The 19312-nt window shown below is 45.5% G+C and overlaps 1 protein-coding gene across 2 annotated transcripts; it reads left to right on the plus strand.

Annotated features, from left to right (window-relative positions):
* The first annotated feature begins 637 nt into the window (after window positions 1-637).
* On the plus strand, window positions 638-10877 carry PSMD4 (proteasome 26S subunit, non-ATPase 4). Of its 2 annotated transcripts, none has more exons than XM_027581778.1 (10): window positions 638-741; window positions 6039-6179; window positions 7808-7922; window positions 8306-8392; window positions 8622-8690; window positions 8861-9076; window positions 9454-9562; window positions 9707-9838; window positions 9919-9986; window positions 10475-10877. In XM_027581778.1, the coding sequence occupies exons 1-10, from the start codon at window positions 716-718 to the stop codon at window positions 10748-10750; spliced, it is 1239 nt and encodes a 412-aa protein (XP_027437579.1). In that variant the 5' UTR covers window positions 638-715; the 3' UTR covers window positions 10751-10877. The 2 variants fall into 2 exon arrangements, with proteins under 2 accessions (XP_027437579.1, XP_027437580.1); XM_027581779.1 differs by having other exon boundaries at window positions 10580-10873.
* The last annotated feature ends 8435 nt before the right edge of the window (window positions 10878-19312 follow it).

Consider the following 19312-nt stretch of genomic DNA (forward strand, 5'->3'; position numbering starts at 1 on the left):
TAACCGACTGAGCCACCCAGGCCCCCCTTGAATGTTATTCTTGATTAAAACAAACCAAAATGGTTTACCAGTTTGTCTCCCATTCTTTGGGAGATTAATTATAAAAGGATTGATTCGTCAAACCTTTTCTGGGTTCTTACCATGTGTCGGGCTCTGTACTGGGCTCAGGGATGGCAAAGATTAGGACAACTTTCCTGCCCTTAATTAAATGGGAGAGAAAGATCCATATTCAGTTCTGGAGGATAAGGGCTGGTGGTTGGGTGCATAAAGCTCTATGGGAAAGTGACGGAGGTGAAAGGTCATTACCATCCCACCTGTTTCTCGGAAGCTAAGCAGGATCGGGCCTGGTTAGTGCTTGGATGGGAGATCCCACCAGTTTCTAAAAATGAAGATGCCGGCAAACACATCCACAGCAATTTCAAGGGCTCCTCCACCGCCTCTTTTAGATCCGCCGGCAGGGAACTCAACCAGAGAACTTGAATAAAAGGGAAGGTAGAGGTCGGTCCTCTTTTTGCGTGTCACCTCAGTCCTTCGTCCGTCCCTTACACACCCTTTTTATTTTGGCGGCGCCTACAACTCCCAGAGCGCAACGCGGATGGAAGCGGAAGCGGCTGGCTGAGCGAGGCCTGTGATTGGTGGTGAGCGCTGGGCCAATGGAAGGAGTTGTTGTTAGGCTGTCTAGAAGAACCGGTCGGGGAGGGAGGAAGGTGGCAAGATGGTGTTGGAAAGCACTATGGTTTGGTGAGGAGCTACCTCGGGACCCGTGGGGGGGGCGGGACTGAGGGGGGGCGCGTGTCGCGCGGAGGCCGGGTGGGCCTGGGGTGCGGGGGGGTGGGGGAACGATCTGTGAGATGCGGCCTTGGGCCACAAGAAGGAAGGAGCCCCATGGACTCCCTGAGTCATCCCAGGGCCCGGGAGAGGAGAACGGGGCCGGAGTACCCCAGTATCCCTCAGCTTTCGGACATTGACTGGCCAATCCCTGCTTCTTTGCTTTATTTTAGCGTCGTCTCCCCTAGACTAGCCCCAGGTCTGCTGTCTGTAGCGAGAGTCCTGCTTCTCAGACTCATCTGCCCTCCTCTACTCTTCTCAAAATAATGGATGTTAGCAAGAGAGATTATAAATCCTTTCCCCGCCCCAGTCGTTCGTGTCTGTCTCCATTACCTTTCCCTGTATCATCTTGAAAGGTACTATTTATAAATTGCTTTCTATGTGTCAGGCATTAATTTACGTTTTCTCATTTAAACCTCACAACACTTCTCCATAAATATTCTTCCGTTTTACAGATGAGGATAACGAGTCTCAGCAGTTTTAAATGACTTACCCAAAGTCACACGGCTAATTAAGTGGGGGAGCCAAGATTTAAACCCTAGGCTATCTGACATTAAAGCTCTTGTCTGGTGAGCTAACCCTCTTCTTCAGTCTCAGACTTGGGCTCAGTATCTTATTATGAGTTGGATTAGAAGCAGAGGACACAAACTTTTGCAAGGTTTCCACAGTTTCTTCGAACTATGAGAGTAGAATATAATATGGAATAGTACACAAACACACAAATCACCAGTTGGATGGGAGAGCCACCTAAGAGTTTCTTTTGGCGGGGTGGGAAAAGGATAACATTGCCAGATAAAATATAGGATGCCCAGCTAAATTTGAATTCATATAAACAGTAGTTTTTAAATACAAAAATGGCTAGAAGTGTGTCCCAAATATTGCAGAGGACGTATTTATTCTAAAAAGTTATTTGTTAATTATCTGTAGTTCAATTTAACTGGGAGTCCTATATGTTTATGTGCTAAGTGTGGCAACTTCTGGGACAGAGCATGTTAGAGTAGAAAAAGGACAGGATTTGAATCCAAAATCCTGTGTTTTCTGCTACTTACCAGCTGCATGTTATTGAGAATGTAGTAAATCTCTCACTGGGAATGATCGTAACCTCCACTTGCCTTATAGCACAGGTAGGTAAAATGTTTGTGACGGTGCTCTGCTTGTACCCCAGCACGTACTTTCCACTTCTCATAACAAGTTGGAGCCTGGAGTTGATCGATTTCAGCGACTTTTTCGTCTTCTTTGCGGCCACCATCTTCCTGCCTTAGATGCGGGATGGCCCCAACCTAAAACCAGCCACCAAAATGGCTGGGAGCTCTATATTCTTTTTTTAAATGAAGACTTTATGGAATAGCTGGATAATATCCTAAGCCCTTATTTTGAGATGGATTTTTGTTGGGAAGAATTATATACCATTGAGCAAAAGTAGTCAAGAAATAGGTATATTATTCAATTCATATGAAGTTCAAGACTGGAGAAACTGTGTTTTTTAGGGATGCACACCTAGGTGTTAAGGCATCTGTGTTTTCAATACCCCCATACTACCATCACCCTCCCAGTGTTCTAATGCGTGACAAAGTGTCAGCCCTGCTCCCACATTCTCCACTATCTGTTCTCCCTCCCTCTCAAGTCCCCGTGCTCACTCTGACGCTTTTCTTCCAACCCTCATCCATCTGCTGCTCTTGCCCACAGCCCTTATACTTAGTAGCTGTTCCAGCTGGACAGTCCTCAAAGCCTCCATTGTTTCTTATATTTGGAGTCACTACTGTATTTGAAGCTAGAGAGGCTGTTGCTTTTCTGCCGGGAGAATAATCAGAAACAGTGTATCAGGGAAAAAAGAATATAATGCATGGTCAGTAGAGTCAGCCCTTGACCCCTCTATGTAGATGGAGTTTACACTATGAGAACTAGTCCATGTGTCATGCTTATTGTTAGGCACTGTGCTAAGTACTTTCTGTGCATTTCATCATTATAGCAGTCCTGTAAGCCTACCCTCACCTGCATACAGTAAAACCCACTTTACAGCTGAAGTAACTAGACCTTAGAGAAATACAGTAACTTCCTCAGGATAATCAATGTGTTAAAACATGTATTAATAATCAAATTAATAAAAATTAAAAATAACAATAATTAATAAATAACAGATTGGGGATTTGAACCTGAACACTGCCCTTTACTCCCTTTTCTATTTCTTTCAGTAGTTTCTTAATTCCTCTCTTCATCATTTCTGGCTTATATTTATTGTCAAAGGATATTAAAAGATTGCCCCGCCCATATTTTTTTCAAAGATTTTATTTATTTATTTGTCAGAGATAGAGCATAAGCGGGGGAAGGAGCAGAGGAGGAGGGAGAAGCAGACTCCCCGCTGAGCAGGGAGCCTGGATTCAGGACTCCATCTCTGGGGCTCCAGGATCATGACCTGAGCCGAAGGCAGACGCTTAACCGACTGAGCCACCCAGGCATCCCCCAGCCCATATTTTGTTTGCCAGTGGAAATGAAGTGTCTCATCTGGGAGGACACTGCAACACAGATGGAATCATTGACGTTTAGAGTGCTGAGGGATCTCAAGTCATCAGGAATTGGTCCTCTTCAGGGCTTGTATAACTGCTTCACTTTCTTACCCCCTTTTTTTTTCCTTTTATTAACATAATGTATTATTTGTTTCAGGGGTACAGATCGGTGATTCATCAGTCTTACACAATTCATAGTGCTCACCATAACCCATAGCCTCCCCAATATCCATCACTCAGCCACCCCCTCCTACCCCCCTCCACTCCAGCAACCCTCAGTGTGTTTCCTGAGATTAAGAGTCTCTTATGGTTTGTCTCCCTCTCTGGTTTTGTCCCGTTTCATTTTTTCCTCTCTTCCCCTATGATCCTCTGCCTTGTTTCTTAAATTCCTCATATCAGTGAGATCATATGATAATTGTATTTCTCTGATTGACTTACTTTGCTTAGCATAATACCCTCTAGGTCCATCTACATCATGGCAAATGGCAAGATTTCATTTTTTTGGATGGCTGCATAATATTCCATTGTGTGTGTGTATATATATATATATATATATATATACACACACACCACATCTTCTCTATCCATTCATCTGCCGATGGACATCTAGCCTCTTTCCATAGTTTGGCTATTGTGGACATTGCTGCTACAAACATTGGGGTGCACATGCCCCTTCAGATCACTACATTTGTATCTTTGGGGTAAATACCCAGTAGTGCCATTGCTGGGTCATAGGGTAGCTCTGTTTTCAACTCTGAGGAACCTCCATTCTGTTTTCCAGAGTGGCTGCACCAGCTTGCATTCCCATCAAAAGTGTAGGAGGGTTCCCCTTACTTTCTTGCCTTCTTGTGGTCTCTGGGAAGCCAGAGCTTGTATTTCATATTATCTGTATTTCTTAGATCGGGAAAAACTGCAAGGATAAAAGAAGTGAGACCCCAGATCCATGGAACCTCATTTTTGCAGTTTGGTCCAGCTGCCAACGCTGTTAAACATTTAACCAGGGGCGCCTGGGTGGCTCAGTCGATAAGTGTCTGCCTTCAGTTCAGGTCATGATTCCAGGGTCCTGGGATCGAGCCCCACATCGGGCTCCCTGCTGAGCAGGGAGTCTGCTTCTCCCTCTCCCACTCCCCCCGCTTGTGTTCCCTCTCTCGCTGTGTCTCTCTGTCAAATAAATAAATAAAATCTTTAAAAAAAAAAACAAAAAAAACATTTAACCAGATGATTGCATTGTGCTTTTCTGCACTCAGTGCCCATATTTATTTTATAAATATTTTCTACCTTTGGAATACTTTTTTTTTAATGGATTCTTAAAGATTTTTATTTATGGGTGCCTGGGTGGCTCAGTTGGTTAAGCGACTGCCTTCGGCTCAGGTCATGATCCTGGAGTCCCAGGATCGAGTCCCGCATCGGGCTCCCTGCTCAGCAGGGAGTCTGCTTCTCCCTCTGACCTTCCCCCCTCTCATGTGCTCTCTGTCTCACTCTCTCTCAAATAAATAAAATCTTAAAAAAAAAAGATTTTTATTTATTAGAGAGAGAGAGGGCATAAGCAGGGGGAGTGGCAGGCAGAGGGAGAAGCAGGCTCCCCACTGAGCAAGGAGCCCCATGTGGGGTTCGATCCCAAAACCCAGGGATCATGACCTAGCCAAAGACAGACACTTAACCGACTAAGCCACACAGGTGCCCCAGGAATACTTCTATTTTGAAGGCAAATTTTGAATATTCATCCATGACAGTGCTTAATAACATTTAACTGCAGATTATAAGGTGATTGTGGTACTTGAACAGATTGCAACATTTGGTGCTTATCAGAATCATTTGTGGAATGGAGATTTTTTTTTTTTTTAAGATTTTTTTTTTATTTAAGAGAGAGAGAGTGAGGGGCCGCCTGGGTGGCTCAGTCATTCAGCGTCTGCCTTCGGCTCAGATCATGATCCCAGCGTCCTGGGATCAAGCCCCGCATTGGGCTCCCTGCTCAGCGGGAAGCCTGCTTCTCCCTCTTCCACTCCCCCTGCTTGTGTTCCCTCTCTCGCTGTGTCTCTCTCTGTCAAATAAATAAATAAAATCTTTAGAAAAAAAAAGAGAGTGAGAGAGAGCATGAGAGGAGAGAGGGTCAGAGGGAGAAGCAGACTCCCTACTGAGCAGGGAGCCCGATGTGGGACTTGATCCTGGGACTCCGGGATCATGACCTGAGCAGAAGGCAGTCACTTAACCAACTGAGCCATCCAGGCGCCCTGTGGAATGGAGATTTAAAATGTGTTTCCTCCTTTGGTCTTTTTTTTTTTTTTTTTAAGAAAGGGAGATGGGAGGAGGGAGAAGGAGAATCTTAAGTAGTCTCCACACCGAGCATGGAGCCCAGTGTGGGGCTTGATCTCATGACCCTGAGATCATGACCTGAGCTGAAACCAAGAATCGGCTGCCCAGCCGACTGAGCCACCCAGGTGCCCCTCCTTTGATCATTTTGAGTCAGTAAGTCTGGTGTAAGGCTTGGAAGTGTGTGTGTGTGTGTGTGTGTGTGTATCATATATATGTAATTTTTTTTTCTTTTTTAAGTTGTAGGTGGTTCTGTGTTTCTTAGAGACTGAGAGCCACTACTGTGCATGACAGTGTCCGTCAAAGTTTTGAAGGAGGGTAGGGGTCCCTGGAACTAAAGAATGTTTCAGAGAGATCTTACAGTATGTCCTCTTTCTCTTCCTTTTAATCTGACAGCGTGGACAACAGTGAGTACATGCGGAATGGGGACTTCTTACCCACCCGGCTGCAGGCTCAACAAGACGCTGTCAACATAGTCTGTCACTCTAAGACCCGCAGCAACCCGGAGAACAACGTGGGCCTCATCACACTGGCCAAGTACATGGGGCAGAGGAGGAAGGGGCTTGGTAGGCGAGTGGGTGTTTTCCCACAGGTAACCCACTGTGGCATCCAGGTTGCTATCCTTTTGTAGATCCCAATAAGCTGCATTTGCCTATCAACCTTACTAGACTACATTCTTCACTGTTCAGAAAAATATAAATAGCAACTTGAGTTTATTTATTTACTTATTTTAAAGACTTATTTATTTGAGACAGAGAGAGCATGAGCACAGCACAGGGTGGGTGGGAAGGGGCAGAGGGAGGGGGAGAGAAGCTCCAGCGGACTCCCTGCTGAGCGAGCAGCCCAATGTGGGGCTGAATCTCAGGACCTGGAAACCAGGACCTGAGCCAAAATCAAGAGTCAGACGCTTAACCAGCTGAGCTACTCAAGTGCCCCACAACTTGAGTTTAATGTTAGTCTGAATATAATTCAGTTATGAAACTAAATCTGCTAGGGTGAAATTTCATAATATATTTTATTTTATTTTTTATTTTATTTTATTTTATTTTAGATTTTATTTATTTAAATAAATAAATATTTATTTATTTAATAATAATGAGCAGGGAGCCAGATGCAGGGCTCGATCCCAGGACCCAGGGACCATGACCTGAGCCGAAGGCGGACGCTTAACGACTGAGCCACCCAGGCGCCCTCATAATATATTTTAAAGTCAATGAAAAGTTATTTTGGATAAGAGTCCCCAGGGCCTGTATCACACATCCTCTTACTCCAAAAGTGATTTGTTTTAGGAACTGGTAATCCTCAAATGAGTTACCTCCCATTCCAGTATATATGTTGTTAGGTGGCAAGTAGGTCTGGAAACGGAGCGGCGAGGAGACATACTCACCAGCATCCAGCTGTGGTGGAGGATTCTTGGGGCCCTGGGAGCAGGATAACACGAGAAGAGTTCAAGGGAAACATTGGGAGGAAGAGGGCAAGTTTCTTGCAAAATCAACCCCTTATTTCCTGTGCTCATATCATATCTACTAAATACTAGATGTCTTTTTCCGATTTTATTGAGATACAATTGACATGTAACATGGCATAAGTTTAAGGTATACAGTGTAACGATTTGATATCTGTATATATTGTGAAATGATCACCACACCAAGTTTAGTTAATGCCCATATTTCACAATATCACACATTTTTCTTTCCTTGTAATGAGAACTTTTAAGGTCTACCGTCTAAACACTGGATGTGTGATTAAGAAAAGTAGAAATTACAGTTATTATCAAGGTCTTTAAAGAAAAGATGAGTTAGGGACACCTGGCTGGCTCAGTCTGTAGAGCATGTGACTCTTGATCTCGGGGTAGTGAGTTCAAGCCCCACGTTGGGCGTAGAGCTTCCTTAAAAAAAAAAGTAGGGGGGCTCATGGGTGGCTCAGTCGTTAGGCGTCTGCCTTCGGCTCAGGTTGTGATCCCTGGGCCCTAGGATCGAGCCCCGCATCGGGCTCCCTGCTCGGCGGGGAGTCTGCTTCTCCCTCTCCCACTCCCCCTGCTTGTGTTCCCTGCTGTGTCTCTTTCTGTCAAATAAATAAAATCTTAAAAAAAATGAGTCAAACACAGGTTCAGAGGCACTTGTGTCCTGACTTGAAATCATAGAAACCCTTTCCCTACATCCCAGTGACTGTGAAGTGCTGACCACACTCACCCCCGACACCGGCCGCATTCTTTCCAAGCTCCACACTGTCCAACCCAAGGGCAAGATCACCTTCTGCACTGGCATCCGCGTGGCCCATGTGAGTCCTACTGGATCCCTTTGATTGTTCCCCCTTGCTCTGAGGTTCTGCCCTCAACGTTGTTCATTTCTTCCCTGGAATGTTGAGCTAGAACCAGAGCAGGGGAAGAGAGGTGACCCAGAGAAAGGAGTAGAAAGGATATGGTGGGATGAATTCCAGGACTGATGATGGTGGTGAAGGAAAAGACCTTTGGAATTAAGACTTAGACCCTCTTCCTTGTCTACACAGAGGCAAAGCAGGGAGGGAAGGGTGGAGGATGGGTTAGACCTTGTGTGAACATGACGGTGGACTTGAGCATAGAAACCATAAGAAAAGAAACAGTGACAGAGGAGAGCTAAGTGATTCCTCTGGCTGACTGTGAGGACTTCCTCTTCCTTTACAAGCTGGCTCTGAAGCACCGACAGGGCAAGAATCACAAGATGCGCATCATTGCCTTTGTGGGAAGCCCCGTGGAGGACAACGAGAAGGATGTGAGTCCAGGTGACAGCCGGGGAATGTGGTAATGGGGCCTCTTGGGCTTTAGGAGAGCCTGCCAGAGGCATTGGGTTCATCGTTTTGGGGAAAGGTGGATATGCGGAATTCAGTGTTTCTGCTGGGGGGCCTTGGGGAGGTTAACCGATTTTTGTATGCTTTTGTGAGGTGTGTCGTTTCCCCTCATGGTATGGAACAGATTTCCTCATTGCTCTTCCCTCTTCCTAGCTGGTGAAACTGGCTAAACGTCTCAAGAAGGAGAAAGTAAATGTTGACATTATCAATTTTGGGGAAGAGGTGAGTAAGGACGGGCTGGGGGGCATGGACTCGATACGGTTATAAGCCGAGCAGTCCTTCCCCAGAGGAGGGCCTGCACTGTGCGAGAGCAGCTACAGACAAGAGCTGAAATGGCAGAGGACAGGGAGCAAGGCGGGCAGGAGAGCCTCCCGTGTTCTTCCCTCCCCTAGGAGGTGAACACAGAAAAGCTGACAGCCTTTGTAAACACATTGAATGGCAAAGATGGAACCGGTTCTCATCTGGTGACAGTGCCCCCTGGGCCCAGCTTGGCCGACGCCCTCATCAGTTCTCCGATTCTGGCTGGTGAAGGTGGTGCCATGCTGGGTCTTGGTGCCAGTGACTTTGAATTTGGAGTGGATCCCAGTGCTGATCCTGAGCTGGCCCTGGTGAGCAAACGTTGACCTCCGACCCCGGGGGGCCTCCTTTGCCCTCTTACACTGAGGACCCCCATACCACATCGCGTCTCTAGGCCTAAACCGTCCTGAACACCCTTGCTCATTTTCCCAGCCTCCCTTTGGTCCCTTTTCCCCTTAATTCTGTGTGATCTCCAGGGGCACCAGTGTCAGACTGCCTTGTTCAGTTCTCCTGATTAAACCCCAGGCTTCTCCCAAGTCCTTCCTTTTTCCCTATATCAACTCTTACCTCCCCAGGTTCTTCCCCATGTGCTGCCCCTTTATGTTCCCTTCCCGCCCCTCAACTGACTTCCCCAAGCGCCTGTGAGGAGGGAGGGCAGAACATCTGACCTTGCCCGGCGCTTTGCCAGGCCCTCCGTGTCTCTATGGAAGAGCAGCGGCAGCGGCAGGAGGAGGAGGCCCGGCGGGCAGCTGCAGCCTCCGCGGCTGAGGCAGGGATTGCTACAGCTGGGGCTGAAGGTGAGGGATGGGGCCAGGGCTGCCCCGTGGAGCGGGGCGTAGACGCCAGAGTAGCGGTGGGGAGGCCTGGCGGCCCGGGAATATAGGGGCTGGGCCTGTGTGGAACATGGCACCAGTTTTGCTCTGCCGCTCTCCTTTTTCTAGACTCAGACGACGCTCTGCTGAAGATGACCATCAGCCAGCAGGAGTTTGGCCGCACCGGGCTCCCTGACCTAAGCAGTATGACTGAGGAGGAGCAGATCGCCTATGCCATGCAGATGTCCCTGCAGGGTGCAGGTGAGCCAGGGCCTGGGAAGCAGTGCTCAGGCAGAGAGATTGGGTAGGGAAATGGAGCTCAACAGACCTCTTTTCCTCAGAGTTTGGCCAGGCAGAATCAGCTGACATCGATGCCAGTTCTGCCATGGACACATCTGAGCCTGCCAAGGTGAGGGCCAGCGTTGACTCCCCACCCCCGTCACGTATCAAGTCCCCTGGTGTTCATGTCCTTAGACCTCTAGGCCTGGAACCATTCGACAGGGTTTCATAGGTGAGCTTTTTGAGGAGCGGAGGGAAAGAAACACCTAGATCTACATTTCTTGTTTGTAAACCTTGCTAAGGCAATAGAATGAACACAGTCCGGGTTGGGTAAGTGTCCTGATGTTCTGTAATTTGCCCTCCTTCTTGGTGGGAGCAGTCTGGACTGGTGTATAATAGGATATTGTCTTCCCAGGAGGGTGAAAGAGGGTCTAAGGCAAAGAAAAGGGAGTGGGTGTCTGACAGCAAGGAATCTGAACATGATGGCATCTGTTTTTATCCTTTATGCTCAGGAAGCAAGGTTCCAGTTTCTCTGTTGGGTCACTAATGAATGTGTGAGTTTGCACCATACGTAGGCACTGGGTATTTTCCTGAATTGTCATTTCTGCCCTCGGCCAGAGGCAGCCCCGCCCCCAGACGGTCAGGTGGAGAGAGGGGCTCAGGCAGCAGTGCGCTGCGCAGGCGACCCCGCCCCCGCCCCGGGCCGACACTGCCCTTTTGCAGGAGGAGGATGACTATGACGTGATGCAGGACCCTGAGTTCCTTCAGAGTGTCCTGGAGAACCTTCCAGGCGTGGATCCCAACAATGAAGCTATTCGAAATGCCATGGGGTCCCTGGCCTCGCAGGCCAACAAGGATGGCAAGAAGGACAAGAAGGAGGAGGAGAAGAAGTGAGACTGGGGGCAGGCGGCTGAGCCTGCTCGGGGGCTGCGGAGTGGGGGCGGGGTGTGGGGCTAGCTCACCTTACCTGGAACCAGGACAGCCTGAATAAAGCTTGGCAACGTTTGTTTTTCTTTTGCTTCCAATAGTGGTAGCTCTCAGTGTGACAGAGGGGAGGAGCGCCTGGCATGAGCAGAGAGTTCCCTGTTGAGTCCTCGGTGTCTCCAGCACCTGGCCTCTAAATTCTGACCTGCTCCCCTTCCTTCCGTCCCCAGGGCAGTCTCTCCTGACACTTCTTTTTTTTTTTTAATTTTATTCGACAGAGAGAGCCACAGCGAGAGAGGGAACACAAGCAGGGGGAGCGGGGGAGGGAGAAGCAGGCTCCCCGCCGAGCAGGGAGCCCGATGCGGGGCTCGACCCTGGGACCCTGGGATCATGACCTGAGCTGAAGGCAGACGCTTAACGACTGAGCCACCCAGGCGCCCCTCTCCTGACACTTCTGCCCTGGGGCTGTGTCCCTGTCTCATGAAGAGGAGCTTTGCTGAGAGTCAGTTTGGGGTAGGCTCTGGGGCCACAGGGGTGACTTGAAAACAGTACTGGCCTTGAGGCGACTGGCCGGCTCAGTTGGAAGAGCACACGACTCTTGATCTTGGGGTCGTGAGTTTGAGCCCCACGTTGAGTGTAGAGATTACTGTAAATACATACGAACAATACTGGCCTTTGGGGACCCCAGAGTCCAGGGCAGGGCCGGCCTGGAAATGAGTGATTACACATGTCTGATAAGTGCCCAGGGGGGCATGAACAAGACCCTGTGGAAACAAGAGAAAGGGCCAAACCCTTGCAGCCTCTAGGAAGGCTCCTGGGGCGTAACATTTGAGTCCTGTAACGGTGAAACTTTGATCAGCCAACAGGGAAGAGATGCGGGTGTTTCCAGTCAACAGGAACAAGTATGTGCTCATGGCACAGAGGCACTTTTGGAGGGGGTTGAGTAGCTCAGAGACTGGTTGGGCAAGTGGCACGAGATGGGAAAATAGCATTCAAAACAGTGAAGATCAGGGATCCTTGAGGCCTTTCACAAGGTGGGGTCTATGAAGCCATAAGATAAACACGGTGTATCTGAATGCAAACGTGCAAAACAACATTTAGAAGAGGGTTTTCTTCCAGGGTGTAGAATAGAATGCTAAATTCACATAATGCCACAGCAATTTACTGAATGGGAGAAGATATTTGCAAATGATATATCCGGTGAGGGGTTAATATCCAAAATATGTAAAGAACTTCTACAACCCGGGCGCCTGGGTGGCTCAGATGGTTAAGCATCTGCCTTCGGCTCAGGTCATGATCCCAGGGTCCTGGGATCGAGTCCCGCATCGGGCTCCCTGCTCCTTGGGAGCCTGCTTCTCCCTCTGCCTCTCTCTCTCTCTCTCTGTCTCTCATGAATAAATAAATAAAAAGTTTAAAAAAAAAAACTACAACCCAACAATAACAATAATCGCCTAAACAATGGGCAGAGGACCTGATAGACATTTTTCCAAAGAAGACAGAAACGGCCGACAATGAAAAGATGCTCAACACCAATCATCAGGGAAATGGAAATCAAAGTGCAAATTGCCTACACCAGTCAGAATGGCCAGTACCAAAAAAAATTAACAAGTATTGACAAGGATGTGAAGGAAAGGGAACCCTCGTGTACTGTGGGTGGGAATGTTGGTGCCATTGCGGAAAACAGATTGGAGTTTACTCAAAAAATTAAAAAATAGAAATCCCATACAATCCAGTAATTCCACTACTGGGTATTTACCCAAAGAACACAAAAGTACTTGCTTAGATACATGCACCACTCTAACATTGTAATAGCCAAGATAATGGAAGCAACCCGTGTCCATCAGTAGATGAATGGACAGAGAATAGATGCATCTATATATAGAGAGAGATTTGTATCTCTCTATATAGGTATATTTAGATATCTATGCACGACACACAAACACACTGGAGTATTACTCAGCCATTAAAAAAGGATGGGATCGGGCGCCTGGGTGGCTCAGTTGGTTAAGCGACTGCCTTCGGCTCAGGTCATGATCCTGGAGTCCCGGGATCGAGTCCCACATCGGGCTCCCTGCTCAGCGGGGAGTCTGCTTCTCCCTCTGACCCTCTTCCCTCTCATGCTCTCTATCTCTCATTCTCTCTCTCAAATAAATAAATAAATAAATCTTAAAAAAAAAAAAAAAAGATGGGATCATGTCCTTTGCAGCAACATGGATGGACCTAGAAGGTATAAGTGAAATAAGATGGAAAAAGACAAATATGTTTTCACTTATATGTGGATCTTAAAAAAGGAACAAACACCAGAAAAGCAGAAATAATCCCATAAATACAGAGAACAAACTGGTGGTTGCCAGAGGGGAGGGGGGTTGGGTGTGAGCAAATTAGTGAAGGAGAATGGGAGACACAGGCACGAAAGGCACAGCGTAGGGAATATAGTCACTGGTATTGTAATAATAGTGTATGGTGACAGATGGGAGGCTGCATTAGTGGTGAGCACAGAGGAAGCCTTATGGAATCACCGTGTTGTACACCTGAAACTAATGTGACGTTGTCAGCTATACTTAAAAAAATCACATTATCCTCTTGTTTAGTATATTTTTTTTTTTTAGGATTTTATTTATTTATTTGACAGAGACACAGCGAGAGAGGGAACACAAGCAGGGGGAGTGGGAGAGGGAGAAGCAGGCTTCCCGCGGAGCAGGGAGCCCGATGCGGGGCTCGATCCCAGGACCCCGGGATCATGACCTGAGCTGAAGGCAGACACTCAACGACTGAGCCACCCAGGCGCCCCTACCCTGGAACTTTTTAAACAAACATTTCATTTCTAGGATTCCTCAAAGTTGTTGCATGTAGCTGTTCGTTCATTTTTTCTGGTTGTATTGTATTACATGCTGTGAATATACCACAATCTTTCTATTTTCCTGTTGATGGCCATTTGCATTGCACTGTTATTTTTCTGTTAGCAACAGGGTTACTACAGTGGAGTGTTTTGGACATCCCTCCTGATGCACATGTGCGAAAGTTTCTGGGCTGCTTTACAGAATAATGCTCAAAGTGGCTGTATGGATTTGGACTTCTTCCTGTGGTATAAGAATTCCTATTGACCGGGCACCTGGGTGGCTCAGTCGTTAAGCGGCTGCCTTACCAGGGTCCTGGGATCGAGCCCCGCATCGGGCTCCCTGCTCGGCGGGAAGCCTGCTTCTCCCTCACCCACTCCCCCTGCTTGTGTTCCCTCTCTCGCTGTGTCTCTCTCTGTCAAAAAAATAAAATCTTAAAAAAAAAAAAATTTAGTATTCTATCTAGAATTGATTTTTGCATGCATTGCAAATGCATGGGAATCCAAAATAGGGATCCAATTTCAATTTTTATTTACTTATTTATTTATTATTTATCTTTGTCTTTTTTTTTTTTAAGTAAACTCTATGCCTAGCATAGAGCCCAACATAGGGCTTGAACTCATGACCCTGAGATCAAGGTCCGAGCTGCGTTCAAGGGATAGATGCTTAGCTGACTGAGTCATCCTGGTGCCCCCCAGTTTCAAGTATGGACAACCATTTGTTACAGCATTTTTTATTGAAAAATTCCACCTTTTTCCAGTGACCTGCATTATTACTTCTGCCTGGGCCAAGATTCCATGAGTTTTGTCTCTAGTATCCTGAAATCAGACCTTAAAGTCTGAATATAAACAAGATTCAACAAAAAGAAGCTAGAAAACCTACTTTGTGCTTACATTATTTTCATGTTGGATAAGTTCCACTTCTGAATAATGAATTTGTCGGTACTTGTCTCTAAATTTTGGGGGAGACTACTATTTTTTTAATCAAATATTACTTGAAAGAAATGGCCCATCATCAAGTCCTGGGAATCTTACTGGTGTTGGTTATAAAGGTATTGGTCACTTTCCTGGGCCTGGGTGCGGTTCCCCAAACAAAATCTTGTTCTGGCAGAGCCCATCCATCAAGTAATGACAGGACCTGTGTGTCAGTCTTCTGGCCCTCTGTAAGTCAACTGGATGATGTCAGTTTCCATGAGGATGACTCAGCCAACACCATGGCCTCTTCCAATTCATCAACACACATTCATTCTGTGATCATCATTGAAGTTCATTCTTTCACACTTATGGCTACCCCCTGGATCATGTCCTCCTTAAGTAATGCTCCCTGCTGAAGTCAAATATTCACTTGGTCCATAAACCCCTATCTTTTCAGCTCTCCTACTTTGATATTCTCTGTACACTTTTCAACAGTAATGTGAGAAATGGGTATGATTCCTTGGGCAGTTCCACTTTAGGAATTTAAATAATCAGAGAAGTACCAAAGACTTATGTACAAGGGTGTTCAAGAATTGGAAACAACCTAAAATCCAACAATTATGTTATATTTATAGACTAATGCATTATCAATAAATTCATTTTGGAAGACCATTGGATATATGACTATAATATTGGCAAATGCTTATCTAACATAATGTGCCAGAGACTATTTTAAATGTTTTATGTGTTTTAAATTATTTAGTTTTCACAACAGTCCTGGTCTACTGCCCCATCACTCTGAGGTAGCTGTAGCATTATTAATCCTATTTGATAAATAAGGAAACTGAAACCCCTGCAAAACCAGGTAACTTCCTCTACAATGATGATTCTTACAGTGTGATCCGCAAACCCCTGGGCATCCCCAGGACACTTTCGGGGGGGTTGTGAGGTCACAACTATTTCCATAATAATACTAGGACGTCATTTGCCTCTTCCACTGTGTTGGGATTTGCACTGATGCAAAGGCAATGACGGAAAACTGCTGGTGCCTTAGCACAAATCCAAGTCATTAGCACCAAATTATACTGCTGATCATGGTATTCTTCACCCCCACAGCCTCATGGTTTAAAAACACAGACAAAAAACTTAATGGTGAAGCAGTAAAACATATTAGTTTTATTTCATCTCAACCCTTGAGTGCACATCTTTAATATTTTCTGAGGCAAAGTGGGAAATACACGGAGCACTTTTGCCACAGGCTGGAATTCAATGGCTATCTTGAGGAAAAGTCCTTGAGCAACTGTTTGAGTTGTGAGATGAAGTAGCCACTATTTTCACAGAACATTTTTACAGAAGAGAACAATTGCCAGACAAGCTATGGTTATTTAGACTTAGGTATTTGGCAAACATTTTCCCCCCAAAAGAATGAATGGAAGGGGGCGCCTGGGTGGCTCAGTTGGTTGGGCGACTGCCTTCGGCTCAGGTCATGATCCTGGAGTCCCTAGATCCAGTCCTGCGTCGAGCTCCCTGCTCGGCAGGGAGTCTGCTTCTCCCTCTGACCCTCCCTCCTCTCATGCTCTCTCTCTCTCTATCTCATTCTCTCTGTCAAATAAATAAATAAATCTTAAAAAAAAAGAATGAATGGAAGGGACACTTGCTTCAAGACAAACAACAGTTTTTGTTGTCAGTGAAAATTTGAGCTCTCAAGTGAAATTTTGGAAAACTAGTGTGTGCCATTCTCAAAAATATGTTTTAAAGATTTTATTTTATTTATTTATTTTTTTAAAAGATTTTATTTATTTATTTGAGAGAGAGAATGAGATAGAGCATGAGAGGGGGAGGGTCAGAGGGAGAAGCAGGCTCCCCGCCGAGCAGGGAGCCCGACGCGGGACTCGATCCTGGCACTCCAGGATCATGACCTGAGCCAAAGGCAGTCGCCCAACCAACTGAGCCACCCAGGCGCCCATATTTTATTTATTTTTAAAAGATTTTATTATTTTTTAAAAAATTTAAAAAGATTTTATTTATTTGAGAGACAGCAAGAGAGAGTGTGTGCATGAGCAGGGGGGAGGGGCAGAGGGAAAGGGAGAAACAGACTCCCTGCTGAGCAGGGAGCCTGATGCGGAACTAGATCTCAGGACCCCAGGATAATGACCTGAGCCGAAGGCAAATGCTTAACCAACTAAGCCACCCAGGCACCTTAAAAGATTGTATTTTTAAGTAATCTCTACACCCATTGTGTGACTCCAGTTTACAACCTCAAGATCAAGAGTCGCACGCTCTTGGGTGCCTGGGTGGTGCAGTTGGTTAAGCATCAGATTCTTGGTTTCCACTTAGGTTGTGATCTCAGGGTCATGAAATCAATGGCACTAAATTCATATCTTTCAAAAGTTACCCTGAACATAAATGGGTTAATGCCCCAATCAAAAGACACAGGGTAGGGGCGCCTGGGTGGCTCAGTCATTAAGTGTCTGCCTTCGGCTCAGGTCATGATCCCAGAGTCCTGGGATTGAGCCCCGCATCGGGCTCCCTGCTCCTCAGGAAGACTGCTTCTCCCTCTCCCACTCCCCCTGCTTGTGTTCCCTCTCTCGCTGTATTCTCTGTCAAATAAATAAATGAAATCTTTAAAAAAACAAAACAAAACAAAAAACACAAAAGACCCAGGGTATCAGATTGGATAAAAAAGCAAGACCCATCAATATGTTGTCTGCAAAAGACTCATTTTAGACCCAAAAGACACCTCCAGATTTAAAGCGAGGGGGTGGAAAACCATTTACCATGCTAATGGACATCGAAAGCAAGCTGGGTGGCAATCCTTATATCAGACAAATTAGATTTTAAACCAAAGACTGTAATAAGAGATGAAGAAGTACAGTATATCATAATGAAAGGGTATATCCAACAAGAAGTTCTAACAATTGTAAATATTTATGCCCCTAACATGGGAGTAGCTAATTATATAAGCCAATTAATAACAAAATTAAAGAAACACATCAATAATAATACAATAAGGGTGCCTGGGTGCCTCAGTTGGTTAAGCGACGGCCTTTGGCTCGGGTCATGATCCTGGAGTCCTGGGATCGAGTCCTGCATCGGGCTCCCCGCTCAGCGAGGAGCCTGCTTCTCCCTCTAACCCTCCCCCCTCTCATGTACTCTCTCTCTCTCTCTCATTCTCACTCTCTCAAAATAAATAAATAAATCTTTAAAAAATAATAATAATACAATAATAGTAGGGAACTTTAACACCACACTCACTGCAATGGACAGATCATCTAAACAAATCAACAAGGAAACAAGGGCTTTGAATGACACACTGGACCAGATGGACTTCACAGATATATTCAGAGCATTACATCCCAAAGCAGCAGAATACACATTCTTCTCTAGCGCACATGGAACATTCTGTGAATAGATCATACACTGGGTCACAAATCAGGTCTCAACTGGTACCAAGAGATTGGGATCATTCCCTGCATATTTTTAGGCCACAATGCTTTGAAACTGGAACTCAATCACAAGAGGAAAGTTGGAAAGAACTCAAATACATGGAGGCTAAAGAGCATTCTACTAAAGAATGAATGGGTCAACCAGGAAATTAAAGAAGAATTAAAACAATTCATGGAAACAAATAAAAATGAAAACACAACTGTTCAAAACTTTTGGAATGCAGCAAAGGTGGTCCTAAGAGGGAAGTATATAGCAATAAAAGCCTTTCTCAAGAAACAAGAAAGGTCTCAAATACACAACCTAACCTTACACCTAAAGGCACTGTATAGAAAGAACAGCAAATAAAACCTAAACCCAGTAGAAGAAGAGAATTAATAAAGATTAGAGCAGAAATCAATGAAATAGAAACCAAAAGAACAGTAGAACAGATCAACAAAACTAGGCGCTGGTTCTTTGAAAGAATAAGATTGATAAACCCCTGGCCAGACTTATCAAAAAGAAAAGAGAAATGACCCAAATCAACAAAATCATGAATGAAAGAGGATCACAACCAACACCGAAGAAATACAAACAATTATAAGAACATATTATGAGCAACTATATGCCAACAAATTAGGCACTCTGGAAGAAATGGATGCATTCCTAGAGATGTATAAACTACCAAAACTGAAACAGGAAGGAAAAGAAATAGAAAACTTGAACAGACACATAACCGCTAAGGAAATTGAAGCAGTCATCAAAAATCTCCCAACAAACAAGAGTCCAGGGCCAGATGGCTTCCCAGAGGAATTCTACCAAACACTTAAAGAAGAAATAATACCTATTCTTCTGAAGCTGTTTCAAAAAATAGAAATGGGAGGAAAACTTCCAAACTCTTCTATGAGGCCAGCATCACCTTGATCCTAAAACCAGACAAAGAACCCACCAAAAAGGAGAATCACAGACCAATATCCCTGATGAACATGGATGCAAAAGTTCTTACCAAAATACTAGCCAATGGGATCCAACAGTACATTAAAAGGATTATTCACCACGACCAAGTGGGATTTGTCCCTGGGCTGCAAGGGTGGTTCAACATCTGCAAATCAATCAGTGTGATACAATACATTAATAAAAGAAAGAATAAGAACCCTATGATCCTCTCAATAGATGCAGAAAAAGCATTTGACAAAGCACAGCATCCTTTCTTGATCAAAACTCTTCAGAGTATAGGGATAGAGGGTACAGACCTCAATATCATAAAAGCCATCTATGAAAAACCCACAGCCAATATCATTTTCAATGGGGAAAAACAGAGTTTTCCCCTAAGGTCAGGAACACAATAGGGATGCCCA

Source organism: Zalophus californianus, chromosome 4 (genome assembly GCF_009762305.2).
Source record: "Zalophus californianus isolate mZalCal1 chromosome 4, mZalCal1.pri.v2, whole genome shotgun sequence".
Classification (NCBI taxonomy): Eukaryota; Metazoa; Chordata; class Mammalia; order Carnivora; family Otariidae; genus Zalophus; species Zalophus californianus.

Excerpts from the sequence above, each read along its gene's own strand:
- PSMD4 (XM_027581778.1), top strand. The coding sequence starts at position 716 with ATGGTGTTGGAAAGCACTATGGTTTG. Across the intron at positions 8,393-8,621 it reads TGGAGGACAACGAGAAGGAT|CTGGTGAAACTGGCTAAACG; the intron begins GTGAGTCCAGGT and ends CCCTCTTCCTAG. Across the intron at positions 8,691-8,860 it reads TTATCAATTTTGGGGAAGAG|GAGGTGAACACAGAAAAGCT; the intron begins GTGAGTAAGGAC and ends TCCCTCCCCTAG.